General features: G+C 41.1%; 1 protein-coding gene across 1 annotated transcript in view; it reads right to left on the bottom strand.

The window, feature by feature from the left end:
- Positions 1-3,923: 3,923 nt before the first annotated feature.
- PKDCC (protein kinase domain containing, cytoplasmic) overlaps positions 3,924-18,075 on the bottom strand; it is a 45,214-nt gene continuing 31,062 nt past the window's right edge. Inside the window, exons 6-7 of the mRNA XM_074949337.1 lie at positions 8,078-8,251; positions 3,924-5,088 (exon numbers count right to left, since the gene is read on the bottom strand). Of these exons, the coding sequence (XP_074805438.1) occupies positions 5,003-5,088; positions 8,078-8,251 (260 nt within the window). The 3' untranslated portion in view covers positions 3,924-5,002. The remainder of the gene's footprint in view (positions 5,089-8,077; positions 8,252-18,075) is intronic.

The following is an 18,075-nucleotide window of genomic DNA, read 5'->3' as shown; positions in this document are numbered from 1 at the left end:
TGCAGCAGAATTTTGGTGGCATTTTAGAGACAGTCAGTGTCAATATGGGCAGCCACAAACCATGACACAGGGTTGAGGACTGCAAAATGACTCCACTTCCTGGAGGTCTTCGTGCCTTGAACATCGTGGCTTGGCTTGACCGTATTGCATACACCAAATAAATAAATGCCACAAGAACCAGTCCGAGCATTTGCTGAATCAGATCTTAAGCTGCCAAAGACACACTGCCCTACATAGTAAATATACTTCTGTTACCAGTGGTTCTTCCAGCTTAGAACTACTAAAGTGCTTCTCTTGTTAAGATTTTATCAGCATTTCCATAGGAAACTCCTCTTTTCAAAGGGTTATCAAATGGTCCATATAAAATTGATCACCACTGAAATTTTGTCATCCAGTCTTTTGGCTCAAAGCTACATTTCTTTCTTTTTGCAAATTTTGGTGAGAATTGTTTTGACAGTTTTTCAGTTTCCATGGGGCAGTATGTTTTTTGGTTTCAGATGTTTTTAGGAAAACTTGAAAGGGTAGAATGAAATTATCCTGATCATTAGCCTTTGGATGTCTTTTTTTCCTTGAAATTTAAAAACCCTGTTGGATACTTTTTATTTAGAAAAATGACTAATTAGGCAACAATTTATAAAATACTTTGCATTTTAAAAAAAATTAATGTATTTTATGTAATGTTTAATATGAAGGCACACAACCAGGGTTAAAGGCTTTCAAAGTATGTACTGACACCGCAATGCCAATAAGGTGGATCATGTCAATGGTCTGTACATCTAAGTACAGTATGTGTTGGTGTAATGAATTTTAAAGGACTCCTTACTGTGTGTTTATCACCATTAAATGAATGATGGACTCCTAATTATACAATCAGTTATTGCAGCAGCTAAAATGCTAATCTGTGAATTATAGCTTGTCATTTTAGTGATTTGTGAGACATTATTACAGTATAAGTGATCTCTGAGAAACTGCAATCACTAACAGGGAGTTTCGAGAGGGAGTTCTCCAGGTGAAGGAGGAGCAAATACAGGACCCTTGGGGTAAGTGGCTGTCTGTAGTGTGTGTTTGTGGGTTACTTGCTGTGTGCTGAGCTTGTTTGTCTGAAAGACTGTGTGCTGTGGCCAGCAGTTGGAAGCTGTGAGCTTCTAAACAAGGTTTGAAATCTAGAAGCCTCTGTTCATTGGCTGAGCCTTAGTCGGGGGCAGGGCTATCAAGAAGGCCAGGGCTTTATAAAGCAGTGAGCAAGCGACCAGGGACCGCTAACAGGGAGTTTCAAGAGGGAGTCTGGAAAGGGGGCGAGGTATACTTGCCATTCTTTAAAACCTTTAAACTAAACTATAATCAAAACTTCTTGATTTAAACAAAAACCCTATCATTAACCTAGGTAGCTGTAGAAGAGAATGCAGGCAGAAGCCCAGCAGCAGAGTGGGGGCTATCCTGTTTATTGAACTCGGTGTAGCATGTACGATTACCTGCCCTGTGGGCGGGTGGCATTTGTGTGCATTCGGTGCAAGGAGCTCCTGGCCCTCAGAGACCGTGTACGGGCTTTGGAGGCCAGGGTGGCAGAACTGAAGGAGCTAAGGGAGGCAGAGAGGTATGTTGATGAGGCTTTCCGGGACACTGTAGATTTGTCCCACCTCTGGTCAGACAGCCCCTGCGCTGTTAAGGAGGATGAAAGGCCCAGAGAAGGAGAGCAGTCAATGGGATCAGAGGGAAATCTTCCCATAGTTGGGACCCTCCTTCCAGATGATGTTGGAGTATCCCCTCCCACTGAGGTTACCTCTCCGGGGGAGGGAAACTCCAGTCATTAGGAAAAGGCAGGTGTTAGTAATGGGAGATTCGATCATTAGAAACATAGATAGCTGCGTTTGTGATGACCAGGAGAACCGTATGGTGACTTGCCTCTCTGGTGCGAAGGTTGCGGATCTCCCGAGGCATCTAGATAGACTTACGTGTAGTGCTGGGGAGGAGCCGGTGGTCATGGTACACGTAGGTACCAATGACATAGGGAAGAGTAGGAGAGACGTCCTGGAGGCCAAATTTAGGCTGCTAGGAAAGAGACTGAAATCCAGGACCTCAAGGGTGGCATTCTCAGAAATGCTTCCAGTTCCACATGCAGGGCCTGGTAGGCAGGCAGAGCTTCAGAGTCTCAATGCGTGGATGAGGCAATGGTGTAGAGAGGAGGGGTTTATTTATTAGGAACTGGGGAAACTTTTGGGATAGGGGGAGCCTATACAGGAAGGATGGGCTCCACCTAAACCAAAGTGGATCCAGACGGCTGGCACTTAACATTAAAAAGGTTGCAGAGCAGTTTTTAAACTGAGAGATGGGGGAAAGCCGATTGTTGCAGAGGCGCACGTGGATCAGACAGACTTCTCTTAGAGGAGAGTCTATTGATAGAGATTCTTGAGGTTGTAGTCAGGAGGAGGGGATGGAAGAGGATAAAGTATGGGCCTAATCAGATGAGAAACATACACAAAAAGAATCTGACACATCAGAAAAGGGCAGACAAATAAACAGTGACAAGTATTTAAAGTGCTTGTACACAAATGCTAGAAGTCTAAATAATAAGATGGGTGAACTAGAGTGCCTCGTGTTAAAGGAGGATATTGATATAATAGGCATCACAGAAACCTGGTGGACTGAGGACAATCAATGGGACACAATCATTCTGGGATACAAAATATATCGGAAGAACAGAACAGGTCGTGGGGGAGGAGTGGCACTATATGTGAAAGAAAATGTAAAATCAAATGAAATAAAAATCTTAAATGAATCCACATGTTCCATAGAATCTCTATGGATAGTAATTCTATGTTCTAATAAGCATAGAACAGCAGGGATCTATTATCGACCACCTGACCAGGACAGGGATAGTGACGATGAAATGCTAAGGGAGATTAGAGAGGCTATCAAAATAAAGAAAACAAATAAAGGAAGTTCTTCTTCACTCAGCGCACAGTCAACCTGTGGAACTCCTTGCCTGAGGAGGTTGTGAAGGCTAGGACTATAACAGTGTTTAAAAGAAAACTGGATAAATTCATGGCGGTTAAGTCCATTAATGGCTATTAGCCAGGATGGGTAAGGAATGGTGTCCCTAGCCTCTGTTTGTCAGAGGGTGGAGCTGGATGGCAGGAGAGAGATCACTAGATCATTACCTGTTAGGTTCAATCCCTCTGGGACACCTGGCATTGGCCACGGTCAGTAGACAGGATCCTGGGCTGGATGGACCTTTGGTCTGACCCAGTATGGCCATTCTTATGCTCTTATGTTCTTATATGCAGTGAGGTAAAGACTTTTGCTGAATGTGCTGCCCCAAGAACATCCTCTCCGGCATAGTCAGAAAGCTGAGAGAACTTCTGCTTCGCAGCTGCAGCTCCCTTCCTCCCTGTCCCCCACTGCCCTCAGCAGAGCCCGGAGAAGACAAACAGAATTTAGTCCTATGATTAATTACTTCAGATTCTATTCTAATCCACTGTTAATTCAAAATGTTTGAACACCAGTGAGCTATATTTACATGACTGAAGTCACAAAGAAAGAGAAGCTACTGAAACATGGTCTCTCGACTTAAAGGTCACTTATTTCAGCATAGACAAACACACATACAGGGCCAACCTACGCTCTTGGCTATGTGTACCAGATTCCCACTGAAGTCAGTAGGGAGTCGTGTATATCCTAAGGCAGAATTGGGTTCTCTTAGATCCCAATTCTGCAAAGATTTGTGCACATGACTCACACTATTCTACGTTAAGAACTTACATACATCTTCACAGGGTTCAGGCTTTAGTCTGCAGCACAGAAAAAAAATGACAAATTTAAAATTTTATTTTTTTTTTTACAAAAATAAACAATTTAAGGAACAAAAGTACAAAAATTTCTGAATGTACAAACTACAAAATAGTATGACATTGGTCACTTTTAGCATTTAATTTATTGCTTTCACTGAAAGCAAATCCTCTAGACACACTATGCCTATAAAATGCATCTATTTATATAGAATTTCAGGCTAGTTTTTTCATTTTTCATTTCATTTGTTCTAAGAATTAGTAAGAAGCACCTTAGAAAACCAAGGATTTGAGGATAATACAAATGGAAAGTCTTCCATGGCAAGATTTTCATCAAAAATTGTGTTGTTTAAACTGCTAGATTGCTTTGCTGATCTGTCAGTGAAATATTTTAGGGAATATTTTGGACAGTGATTAAGGCCTTGATTCAGCAAAACACTTAAATATATACTTAAAGCTATCCCTATTCAGCAAAGCACTTAAGCATGGGCTTACATCCCCATGGCTTCAGTGGGACTACTCATGCTTAAAGTTGGCATATGCTTAAGTGCTTTGCTGGATCAGGGCCTAAACAACTGAAAATATGGCTTTATTAAATTAAAAATAAATGTTTTCATAAACTTTTAAAACAAAATGAAAATTGGCTACATTTTTAAAATTATAAATATGGCTGAGATCCATTGATGACAGGCCCATAGTATTTCTATAAATGTTTTTGGTCTTGCATATCTGATAACATTGACATAAAATGTTGATTGTCTTCTATAACATTTGATATGTAAAGCTTTGTAACTGATAAGCTTCATTAACTCTGTAGTGATTGTACTTGTCTAAATAAATATCATGGCAGAGGACCCAGACTTCCTATGGAACTTATGAACTTCCAGGTCTGTGCAAATATGTACAGACCTAATTAACCTTGGTTAGAAAGGCTTGGGTTACCTACTGCTTTATAACCCAACTTATATTCCAACAGTGTATCACATTTTGTATTTTGTTTTGTTTTAAAAAAATCACATTTTGAAAATGTTGTTGTATTGCACATTCATCCTGGTCATGCAGGTCATTTCTTTAAAGTTTTGCTTAGCACTCTAGATTAGAATGAGTAATAGTGCAATTATCTCTCCCTCCCGCAGACATCTTGTACATAACAGCTGTCTATATTTATACACAAACAGCTCCTGTCATTTACAAGTCAGACTAAGCCACTTAAGCTGTCAGCCTGTCACTTTCACATATGTTATCTTGTCAGGATCAGGCACGATATGATTTGAGCCCATCTTGAAGAAGACAAGCTGCCGACCTAAACAGAACATGAAAGAAGAAAATAATTAGAAGTGATAACCAACATTTTGGTCTATTCCAAACATTGAAATCTCATATCCTGATTCTGTCTCTGCATTCTTTAAACTACACAGGAGGCCAAATTCGTCTCTCTCTTAAGCTGGTATAAATCTGGAGTCTTTCTGCTGAAGTCACAAGGGCCAAAGTGCTCTCTGTTACACCAACACTACATTGATTTCCATAGGTTTATTATGGATTCAAACCAGTATCACTCAGAGCAGAATCTGGCCTAATATAGCTACTCCAGGTAGATGCTAGGATAAGTGTGGTCAAGATTTGGCTCTGTGGGGTTGCCCAGGTGTAACTAAGGGAAGCATTTCAAGATTAAAATTGTATTAATCTGATTTATTTATGGAGTTGAAGGAGCTTCTGTAAGTCATCCCATTGACTTTAATGGGCTCTGGATAACAGCTTAAATGAAGAGCATTCACTAGATCATGCAAGAATATCTTCTTGGACTGCTTGAACCTACACAAAAAATGTATATATGCACCAAATTTGGCCTAGTCTGAAACACAGATGCTAAATAAGTCATCTCCTGTTGTTCTGCAGCTCAGATTTTTAAGTCAACTGTAGCAGATTTTCCACTCTTACCAACAAACTAGTACAACAAAAACCACTGAGTGATGGGCAGCCTGTACCGTTTCCATTACGTAATCAATCCTTTCATAAGCCAGAGTTCATTTAAGGCTGTCCTTCAGTAAGGTGTTGGTATTTGCTGCTGCCTTGCTAGCCCTTTCTGCTCTCATCATGCTTGTCAAACTAGGATCTTTCTTACATCCCCTCTATCTGGATGTGGTCCCAGCATACTGAAATCCCTAAGGCACCTGCTGTAATTGATAAAGGAGAGTCACTGGAATGTACACTACTATGTCCTTATGCAGTTATTCAACCTTCCCCTACCTTCTGTCTCAAGGTAATACAGCCAAACGTTATTCCCACAAATCCTGCCTCTTAAGATGGATAACAACATTTCCCTAAAAATCATATCACATTCTGATCTGTATGCCAACAACGATGGTTTTAAATAATCAATAACTCGTCAGAATGCCTGAGAATAAAGTGATAATGTAGCAGCAATTAAAGTACTATTTTAAAGAATTATTTTGATGGTGATATGCAATTAAGGGAGTTGTTCCTTTCTTCCTACAAATCTCACCAGAGCTCAAGAAGGTGTTTTTAGTGGCATCTTTGATAAATCTGATTGTCAAGTAATGGACAGTATGCTATGATCAGTTAGAAAGTGTTGGCTCCTCAGGATAAGACTTGCATAAGCGTGTGATATATTCTTGGTTCCAGGTAGGCCTCTGTTCACGTCTTTGGGGTACACAATGGCTGTGAAGACCCACAGCTGCATACCACACCTTACAGTGAATATCATCCTATGGACAACTTTTTTTTAATATATATATATAAAGTGTATATTGTGGGTGCCTCCGGTTTTGGGGTACCTGAATGAGATAAAGAGCCAGATTCTGGCCTGGTCTAAATTAACATAGCTCCACTGAAGTCAAAGCTCCATTGATTTACACTAACTGAGAATCAGCTTTAGAGTGTCTCTAGCTGGACACCAGAAACCAAGCTACCAAACTAAGTGGCCACTTCTAGATATGTAGGCCTGCATCTTTGCTATCTACCCACAATGGGGCACAATGCACGAGCCAGTAAAGTAGCCCAATGTTATGCCCAGGTCGTGTTGTCATTTCTACATTTCTGCCTTAACCGTTTTACTCCCTTTTTGTGTCACTGTTGTAGCATCATTTACATACAGCTCTTAGTACACAATGACTTTTAAGATTAGAACGGACTTTCCCAGAGCAGAACGCTACTGTGCGGAGAAGCTGAAGGAGATTTTTCTTGTGCAGTCATATCGTTTCTTTAAACGAGGGTTTTACAGTCTCAGGTATTTGTATGGCTCCTATTACCACAGTATCTGAGCCCTTCACAAATCACAACACCCCTCTGAGGTAGGGAAGGGCTATCGTCCCCTCCGACGGGAACGGAGACAGGGAGGGTATAGCTAGACTGCTTTTTAAACCTGCAGCAGCAAATTTCAGTTACCAGGGCTACCGACAGGCTCACACCAAAAACAGCTGTGTACCCGGTGCAGCTCAGGCTCCAAAACTCACCCCACACTGAGCTTCAGAGCCCAAGCTCCTGCCCAAGCCCAGACATCTCCACAGCTGTTTTTAGTGCCGTGGCACAAATCTAAAATTCAATGCAACAGGTTTTCACACACAGTGTAGACATTTCTCTGGACGTGAAGTGACTTACCCAAGCTCACCCAGGAAGCCTATGGCAGAGCAGAGATTTAACCCCAGCTCTCCCAAATCCTAGGATGGTGCCCTAGCAACTGAACTATCCTTTGTCTAGAAGGTTGTGCCAACTCTCCTTACCAACAAACTGCATCTAAACCAGAACACCAGCTGCTTATTTATTACAGCTGACAACAGCACAGCATTCCCGTCAAGATCAGGACGCTCTTCTGTCTGCCAGAGGGTCACTGCTGAGTGATAGAAGGAGGGATGAGAGAACTTGTTTGGCCTAATTTCAAACCAGATCACATGCACTTGAATGTTTCTTTCAAATTCAAATGTTGGACCAAATTTTGCCTATCTTACTCATGTGAAAACTCCCAGGGAGGTCAAGTCCCTGTGATCCCTGTCCAGCTGCCCCCAATTGATCCCCTCATGCCAGGCTATTCTTAGTCAGTGCACAGACCCCCTCTATGGAGCACAAATAAAGTAGAGCCTAGCCCACCTCCTCTGCTCAGCTCCAACTGAGGGTTAAGAGACATCCTCCCATCTCTAGCAACTATGCTCCCATGAGCCTACTTCAGTGTAACTCATTCACCAGATGGTTTCAAAACCATACATATTTATATGGGCCAGTAGCTTGTTTTGGATTATTAGCACCAGCTGCTGCATTTGTTCAATGGCACCCGTTACCTGTCCACGTTGTCTGGTTGGTCAGGACAAAAGCTTTGCACTGGGAGTGATTCTCACAGACCTCGATGGCTTCACCAACATCGAACACAGAGAGGAGGCAGCCCTTGTGATGGTAAGAAGGCCAGCACCTGTAGTTCTCATCAGGAATAGCAGCTTCAGGTATCGGTTGGTACTCTGCAAAAAACAGAGCTAAGCAATCAGTTGGAATCTCTTCTGAAAGAGTTTGTTAAATGCCGTGAGGGGTGGGGGGAGAAGGCATACGAAGGGACGTGTCTCATAATCTATCACATAAGATTTTCATCACCTCCATTCGCTAAAACTTCTTTGGTGCTCTCATTTATTTATTTACAGAAAAGGGTCTGTCCATAAAACTGTCCGTACACAAGATGTTTTTGCCTCCTTCCTGAGCAGGCACGATAGATTTTATGTGAGGTTTTACTGAGAGAATGTCCCATTCAATAAACAGCATCCACTTGAATGAACTGATTCCCTGTCCTCGTTCTTAACACTGAATGGGACTGTCAGGGTGAGACCTGATCGGGCACTCCTGCCCCTCCCTCTCAGTCAGGAGAGCATGTTATTTTACTCTAGCTTCTTTAGAACATGAAGAAAAGACAGGCTTTTAATTAAGCAAACTTTTTTCCTTGCTCAGATTAACACAAAAGTGGAGTTGCTTGATGGGCCTCAGGGGTTGGGGGGGAAGAGGAGGGACAAAAAGAGCCCATGAAGCATGTCAGCTTGGTTCTTGCCCAGCTCCTCTGCATTGCCCTGTGGATTACTTGGCTCCCTTGGCTGCCGTTCAGTCTCTCTCTTGCCTTTATGAGCTCCCTCTTGTTCTCTGTTCACAGCTCCTCTCAGTCTCCCGGCTGCTTTTGGGCTTCTCTGATGAATGCATCAGCAAAATTAAACTAATCATTTATAAATATTTCTACTTAGCTCCCAGGACACAGAAATAAAAAAATAATTCTATAGTTATTCTAATTGCATCCATTAAGGAAATTGTAGCTGCGTGCCCTACTTCTTTAGTCACTTTAGTTCAAGGATCTTTTGCTTGCAGCTGCAAAGTTCCAGCCTGCTAATATTTCCAGAGAGAGCTTTGTAAGGATGCTCCCAGTCCAACAGACAGTGTTTACTATAGACTTAACAGCCAACAGTTTGATTCATAAAACAATTATTCACCATTTACGGTACATTCCATATTATTTACCTGGAAAGTGTGTGAAATATTCAATATGCTCTTATAAGCCTGGTCAAAACAAAAATAAGACATACACCAACACAATAAGAGTCCAGTCATGTCCCATTTAAGCCAATGGCAAAACTCCCATTAACTACAGTAGATGCAGGATCAGACCCCAAAGTGGATTTTAAAAAATGGGGAAAAAATTACCAAAAAATGTCTCCTTAAAAAGCTGCTGCATGAATAAGAACAGTCACCGGTCAGACATATGTCATTCAGTATTACATGTAATGGAATTATTTGGCCAGAGCTACAGCAGAGAGACTGATTTGTGTTGATTTGTGCCTTCACACTAAGGTCAATGAGACTATCCATGTAACACAAACAACGGGTCCAGTCTACAGCTGCCCTGCTTCTTATGTAGTCAATTATATCAGTGCCAACTGAATGCAAAGTGGAGATGAAATGCTCACCTTGCAGTGGTGTGACTACAAAAGGTGCAAGGCAAAGATGAATCAGTACACCTAAACGGACACCTGCAAGCTGGACATAATTCTCCTCTGTTACTTAAAAAGTAACATCTACTACAGTGCTGGAATGCCGGTAGGGATCAAGCCCTGGGCCCTTACAGGGAATTCTCAGGGCTTGCCAAGCTCCTGACAACAGTGTCGAAGGCCAAGCTCTAGCAGGCCTCGGCAGGAAGTCTGAGTAGTTAGCATAGCAACCCCAACATCATGTGATAGACCTTCACTATACAAACAGAAATCTGTCTCCGAGTAACCCACCTATCAAACTGCAATTTACTTTTCAAAAAACTCTTTTACAGGCAAATATATTTTAAAAGTCTCTCTACTACATATTACATTGTTTCATTTCTAATGTGTTACTATATATTCAATATTTCTCTCAAGTTTTCCTCAACTCCCAAGCCTACCTACCATTACAATTCTTTAACCACAGGGGGGCCAGAGCCTCAGGTGGCATAACCTGAGCATCTGAAGCCCTATTTCCTTCATACAGCTATAAAGAAAAGCAGTTCTCAATAACTTTCAGAGACCGACGGCTTGCTTTGATTGAGGGGTGTGAATTATAGAGTGGGCTAATGTGTTGTGATCTAACCGTCCCGTGTAGACCCTGCTGGCACAAATTCAAAAAGGTACCTCATTCGTGTTCATGTAAACATTAGAGTGAAGTTAGTCTTTCTACTTGGAGTAGCTCTGAGGTGTGCAGCAGTGACCTCTTTGTCCAGTTCCTAGAGCAGGGAAGCCACAATGGTCTGCAAAAGTCTCTGAGCTCTGTACTAATGTAAATAGTGTCGCACTGTATTTAGTAAATGATCATCCAAACCACAAAAATATACACAGAGGAAGACTAATACGTTCCCTGGCTGGGACGTTACTAAGCTTCCTTGCACAGTCCAGGAAGAGGTAGAAACATAGGAGGCCAATGGGGAGTGTGGAGGAACAGGACCTCCCTGTGGATAGCTCTGGCAGAACCCCAAGAGTGGCACATTTCGCAGAATACTCACAGATTCTGGGGTTTTCCAGCAGGGGTGCTGGAACAATTTGTATAGTCGGGGTGCCGAGAACCATTGAACAAAACTGTAAACCCTGGATATAATGGAAACCACTTCAAGCCAGGGGGTTCCAGCACCTATGTTGTCCAGTATGGGGAGAGTGGACGGGGGAGGGGAAACGTGAGGGGATTGTCATGGGGTTCCCTTTCCATTGTGTGGGTTTTCCTGTGGAAAGGCTGATGTCCTGAGCATGATGCATTTCAGCAAGCACAATGTGAAGAGATGCACAGTTTACTTTTTAAAAGCATTAAAGTTTTCCCACAAAAAGCCTGATCCAATATTTACAACTGGACTTTGCATGAAACGTAGATCATTATGGATCCTCTCCTGCTTCCACTGAAGTCAACAGAAAATCTCCCATTGGCTTCAGGGACAGCACGCTCAGGTCCTTAACATATGAGTAACTGCCAAAGTGAGGACCAGATGGCAACCCTGACAGCCACATCAAGACACTCTTCAGCTTCCTTCTCCATACATCACTTTTCCCCTTACCACTAACGTAATAACTCTTAAAAAAATGATTAAAGGGAAAATGCAGTATGTCTATTTTTAAAATAGATGTGAGGGGGTGAGCTGCTCCCTAAAGGCCAGCTGTGCCTCTGCCATAAGTGGCCCTGCAGGGGAGGAACAGGAAAGGAGGCTTTGTCCCTATTTGTGTGGCCTACAACAGGAAAGCCTAAATCATAGCCCTGAATGAAGGGGCTGCTGTCAAGAGGCTTTGGTCCCCTGGCAGCATCTCACCTGAAAGAGGGCAGCAAGGATGACAAGTAGGCTGAAATGTAGCTCCTTCCTCTCTCTCTCTCCAGCCAGCAGAGCTTTCCAGCCTTGCAGGGGAACAAGTTTGCTGTACCCCTTTAAACCGGTGCCACAAATTATTCCTCCTCCTCAATTAGGGAGCTCCAGGAGGCATCCCCACCCCCACCCCCCCAGGGCGGTCAGGCCCATGTGGTTTTTTGGGTTAAAGAAAATATCTTCAAATTGCTTGTACCTAAACCTAGAAAAAACTCTAACTCATAACAACCACCACTGAATACTGGTCTGAAAAGTGAATCCTTTTCCAAAGATTCACCTTGTCTCATAACATGGTGATCTAGTATCTTTGTAATTTGCACAAAGAAGAAAAATATCATGTGAATCTCACGTGTATATCACTTCAAAGCAAGGGTCTGATCCATAGCCTTTACTTGTGTGAGTAATCCCATTGTGCTGTGAGTATTTGAAACCAAGACACTTTACTCACTTAAGCAGGGCTATCAGGATAAGGAGCCCTTACTTGAAGGCAACTGGACAGTTACTTAATTAACAGGAGTTCTGACAACACTAAGTGGTATGCCCAATTAAAAGGAAAGCTATGTATTTTAGATATGCCCAAATGTAAACATTCAAATACATAATGAATCAAAATACTGATAAACGTGGTACTAATGCAATGGTTCAGAGAGCATTCCTCTCCTATTCAAAACTTGCTCAATCTGAGATAAACCATCAAGATGAAAAATAAACCCACTAAGTGATAACTTTCCAGTCACTCACTTTCTATCCATTTGTTTTTATGTTCATGTCACTCACCTACCTCTTTGTGGTGCACTATGTAGTATATAGCAAGATAAAAATGTTACATAGCTCACTTGTACTTTGTTGTATGTATCAAAGAGAGGTTTGAATGAGATTTGTAAAAGCCACATCAGGACTCTTTACCTGCTGTGTGAAATGGCTTAAAAAAAATCTAAGTTGCATTTCTCACACAACAAATTTAAATGTTCATCCTGGTCACAATGGTTCAATGTACTTGTTCTAGTTAGAAAAACCCGACTGATTTAAAGACAGCTTTAGCTCAGGTTTTTGTCTTCCCAAACCTGAAACTTACTTAAATGGAGTTCTTGGAATTTGAAGGCTCACAGCAGTAAATCACATCATAAAAAAGGTCAAAGTTCTGGTCGATTTCCAGACTAATGGTGTTTAAAACCAATAAATACTTGCCTAATACTATAAATGCAGCAATAAATTTACACTTTCACATACATATACACAATTTGACATAGCATACTTAAAGTCTATCACTGTAAAGTCAAGGAATAGATCAAAGAATTACACTGTGTTCATAAATAACTCCTTACCAATGCCCTAACCAAAAATATTCCTTTTCACTTGTACATATTTTTGTAAAGGTTGAAGCAAATAAACTTTTACTACACTAGGCCTGATTCTGTTATCACTTATGCCATTTTTCATACCAGTTTAATCTCTGGGACCAGATTCTCCATTCACACTAATCTAATCAGAGCCGGGCAGGAAACAATTTTCCCATCCTGCAGAAATTTGAGATTTCAAAACATTTTCCCAGTCCAAATCATGATTAAGTTGAAATCTAAAAATTGTTCATGAACCAAAACTCCAAGATGTTTTCTTAAATCACTCATATTTCATTTAGGTTTTTTTAATTATCTATAAATTAACCTGAATTCTGAAGTAAAAAGTCATTTTAAATAAATTTTTTTTCCCTTTTCTTTCTTTCTAAATGGGAAATTAGTTGAAACTGACCCATTCCCATGAAGTTTGCTTTGTTTAACTGGCATTTTCCAACAAAAAATGTTTAGCTGAAAAATTCCCAAGCAGCTCTAGATGTAAGGTAAGTAGCTCCAGCAAAACTGGGGCAGTTACACTGGGAAAAAGTCAATGTAAACCAAGATCAGATTCAAGCCCATTCACTTATGTTACTTGTCAATTTACGGCAGTGTAACTTAAATCAGGCCCAAAATGTCCTAAAGGCTCTGGCCCACCCCTATATTGCAGAAAAGACATCTTGACAATGTACCATTTCACAGGATAAAGTGATACATTTAAAAACTGAAATCAGTTCATGGCAAACTAACAAATCACTGACCAAATACTATCATTAAAAACAAAATAGCAAAGCTTAAAAGGTTCTAACATCCCAAAATTACCTTAGCAAAAAAATCACCTGTGTTGTCCCAGTGCTGACTCTAATATATAAACATGCCCATTTTCACAGTACCAGACTCAATCATATAAATAACTCCAGGACTACATTATAAACAGGCTGTGGTTTCCCCTTTTTAAGTTGCTTAAATCACCCTAAATCTGACTTTAATCAATCCTAATGACCATTTATTTCAGCCACAGCAGCTAGATTGCATTTTTACTACCAGCTACAGCTACCAGTTGGAAAATTGCCCAGTCTCTTTTCCAGTTATCACCTGCCAATACACCATGGGTCAATGACACAACTGCATCCTTGACAAAGTAATCCTGTTACTCCCTATTTCACCTGCACTTCCATTGTAATGATAAAATAATGAAACCTGCTTCTGGATTTCTTTCCCCCCCAACCGCCCTTGCTTGTAGTTAAACATAAAGGGCCTGATTCTACCAATCTCAGTAATACCTTGCTATACAAATAGTCCCACTGATTTCCCAATGAGTACAGACAGCAGAATCAGACTCTGAATAACAGAAGAATATACTTATTGCTTCACATCATACGTTCAGAGTAAGAAACAAAGTGTAAACTTTGGTATTACTAACGTTTGCCCTCCTGATGTTATATTGGTTTGCTTGACTTTCAGCAGATCTCATTTTACATTTGTCCATGTTTTCATATACTATATTAAATTCGTTCCAAAAGAATGCCCCATAAATATGGCTCTTAGGCAAAAGTTAATGTGAATCTGCATTATACAAAAGCTGTTTTGGGAAGGGGCAGGGGCGCTACATGCCCATGCCAGCAACAAAACAGTAGTATAGCAGGGAAAATTACTCATCAAGTTTATTCCATTTATCTCCACTTCCAAGCACACCTGCCCTCCTCCACTAAATCACTGCAGCCATTTGGAGAGGTGCTGTAGTCAAGTGAAAAAGGCATCTGGATAGGACACTGACCTGCTTCATGATCTTGAGTAAGACACTTCTCTTCTCTGTTTCCACTCCATCTTTTGTCTGTCCTGTCTATTTAGACTGTCTGCTCTTTGGAGCGGGGACTGTCTCTTATTATGTACCTGTACAGTACCTAAGCACAATGAAGCCCTTGTCTTGATTGGAGCCTGTCAGGGCTGCTGCAGTACAAATATTTACATTTTGTCCTCCTGTCAACATTGCACCGTGAGAGGAGAAAAAGTTGGATTTTTTTCCTGGCTCATGCATTGACAATAGAACTGTTAACCAGGGTCCAACTACAGGGGCAGCTTCTACCTGCAGTTACGCCTCTGCAGTGCAACCTCATTGAAGGTAGCTGTATCAGAGACTGGGGTTGCACAGATGTGACTGAGGCAGAATTTGGCCAGCAAAATCTTTATTGGTGTATGAAAAACTGTATTAAAAAATTGTAGAGCTATCACATTAAATGCTCAGGGGATTCCCAGGTTCTGCTTGCAGGCAGTGGGCTTTGTAGGGAAGTGTGTGAGCAATACTCTCGCAGCAGACAGGCAGTCTAAAATAAAGTGAGACGACCTGTGCCTCTCTGTCTTAGGGAGCAGCCTGCTTTGTCTCTCTATTTTTGGGTTCTTCTATATTATTCTAAATTCTAAAAAAAATCAAGTATTGTTACAATACTTTTGCTGGAAGGTTGCACTGTATTGTTTTATCTAACTTCTCTGTTCCTATGCTGAAAACGTACCAAACGGGCGTGATACCACACAAGCCAGAAAATGTATAGGGTCAGATTTTTAAATATATTTAAGCTGCTAAAGATGCAGCTAGACACCTAGTGGAATTTTCAGAAGCTCCTAGGTGCATAGCTCCCAACTGGAGTTCGGCATCTCGTAGTGAGATTTTCAACGGGGCTTAATTGCCATTGGAGTTAGGCACCTCAGCACTTTTGAAAATTCCACTAGGTGCCTATCCGCATCTTTAGCAGTGTAAATAAAATCTGGCCCCTAACACGTCTGAAGGTCCAGCCCAGCAATTAGAAAAAACATTTTTACTACTAAATGTGTGTGATCAAATTTGACCTAGAGCAATGGAAAGATAATAAATATGAAACTCCATGATGCCATTTTTAGAGTCACTTTTCAGAGCAGAAAGGAAAGGAGTACCTTGGCTGCACAAGGGTAGAGATGTATATCCTACTGTCTACACATGGGGGAAAGGTATTTGCTCAGGGCTATGTCATTATATTTATGCTACAGGCCTGTGAAAGTGAGTCAGACCTACACCCTATGGAAGACAGCTACTGTCTCTCTGGTAGAGGTGAGCACTCTGTTCCATAACTACGCACTCCCAGTGGATTGGCCCCACTCCATGGGCCAATAAAGGTGGGGGTCAGACCATGCCTCTCCCCTTCTCATTTTCAGGCTCCTGCCCCACATACGGCTGCAAAACCAATCCTTGTGCTCCCTAAAGTGGAGAGAGCACACAGACTGCTAGCAGGGGAGGCCCTTGCATGACCAATGGGAGGCTTCCTCCATGCTCCTCTATCCCTACGTGACTCAGTAAGAGGCCTCATTCAATCTGGACGTATATGGTTGTGGAAAAGGACACCACAGGGGCACAATCCTGGCCAAAACTAATTCATTTTAGAATCCGTGAGACTATTTGTAGGGAATTGTTTGTAATGTAGTCCCAGCTGTAGCACATATGTCTTTAAGTATCTTCAAGAAAGTGCATATTGTCTTTTGTAGCTCAACCTAATATGGGGTATAAAAACTGCCTGAATATAATCTGTTCCCACCCTCCAATGTTTCTCTCTCTCTCTCTCTCACACACACACACAGACCCCATTAAAATTTCTCAAGCAGGTTGCTACAGTATTTTTTAAGAAATATTATTGCACCGTAAATATTTACATACAGCACAACCCTGCCAAAATGTCAAAGGACAAAGGAAAACAGGGAATGTCTTTTACCTTACTCCTTGGCATTCTGTGTCTAGAGTCCTGTAAATGTACTTGGTTCAACAACTTCTTTTATTTCTGCTAATTATGCCTTTCTTTTGGCTAACCCACCCCTCAAGAATTAATAATGGGTCACCTATTTTCTTTAATGAATAACAAATCTACACGATTTACTAGCTGTAGTGCACCTCATACATTTTTGTGTAACTCCTGAATTCAATGACAGGTTGGGCTGAGGAGGTTAGACTAAAACTCCAGAGCCAGACTCTCACTTGGTTTAAATCAGCATCACTCTTGAAGTCAATGAGAGTTTTGCTGTAGACTTCAACGAAGAAGGAATTTCACCCATAAAATCCAATGGGTTTGTACAGTATAGTATTCTTGTAGTTATAGCAATACTACTGTCATTTTAGAAATTTTTTTTACAAGGAAATAAATATATGATCCACATTGTTCAATGTTTTCAGAAGAAGAGACTAATTACAGAAAACGTACATGGCTATTCTTCCCCAACCCCTTCTCTACTTAGCTTCAGTAATTTAGAAGCAAAGCCTAGAGTATAATATAAATTTACAACACTGTAAAATGTTTTACAGCTGAAACACAGTGAAAGCTTAAAGACCCAAGTCCTTCTGTGACATGACCGTGGTTCATGTTGTTAAATTTAATTTATGGACAGGCTCAGATTGACAAGAACTTTCCTAGTGTCTCTTTCCTACTGATGGTCAATATCACCTCTCTCACTTGAAAAGGGTTTCCTTGCAAAAACATAGGCTCATATAGAGAAATCGGTTTCATGAAAGGTCAGATTTCAGCTTTTTCCTTACGTCCCTTTTCAGAGATCACCATTACTTCTTGTAAGGATTTACAACTCTCTATTAAAGACAATGGATAACTCAGTTTCTAGATCCAAATCAAATTATGAAGCACCATGAGTTGAATCTTCTAATGTTCCTTTTTTAAAAAGAGATATCACTTGTAGTTCCTGTATCTGAACCCACTATTGTGGCTTTGGTTTCAGTATAGATTCTATACCAGAATGAGCTCATTTTCTAGGTCTCTTTCAGATGCAGCAGGAATCTGTTGGTAACAGTTATTTGGTGAGATTTCAGCCCAAAATGGAGGCAACCTCACATGAGCTGTTAATTTCTTGAGATTTCCATTATTCGAGATGGTAGAAATCTTGTGAGATCCGGTCACCTGATGAGATTTCCACCATTTAGACCAAAATCTAATGAGAACAGCCTTGTAAGATTTTGCCTCATTTTAACCTGAAACCAAAGCCTGGCTCCAATTCAGCCTCGAACCCAAACCACAATCCCTAGCCCAACCCTAAATCAGCTCAGCATCTGACAAACAGCCTCCTCCCCCTCTCACTATATTATAGAACAAGA

Source organism: Natator depressus, chromosome 3 (genome assembly GCF_965152275.1).
Source record: "Natator depressus isolate rNatDep1 chromosome 3, rNatDep2.hap1, whole genome shotgun sequence".
Lineage (NCBI taxonomy): Eukaryota > Metazoa > Chordata > Testudines > Cheloniidae > Natator > Natator depressus.
Note: the sequence above shows the minus strand (reverse complement) of the source record. Positions and strands in the feature narration are given on the sequence as shown.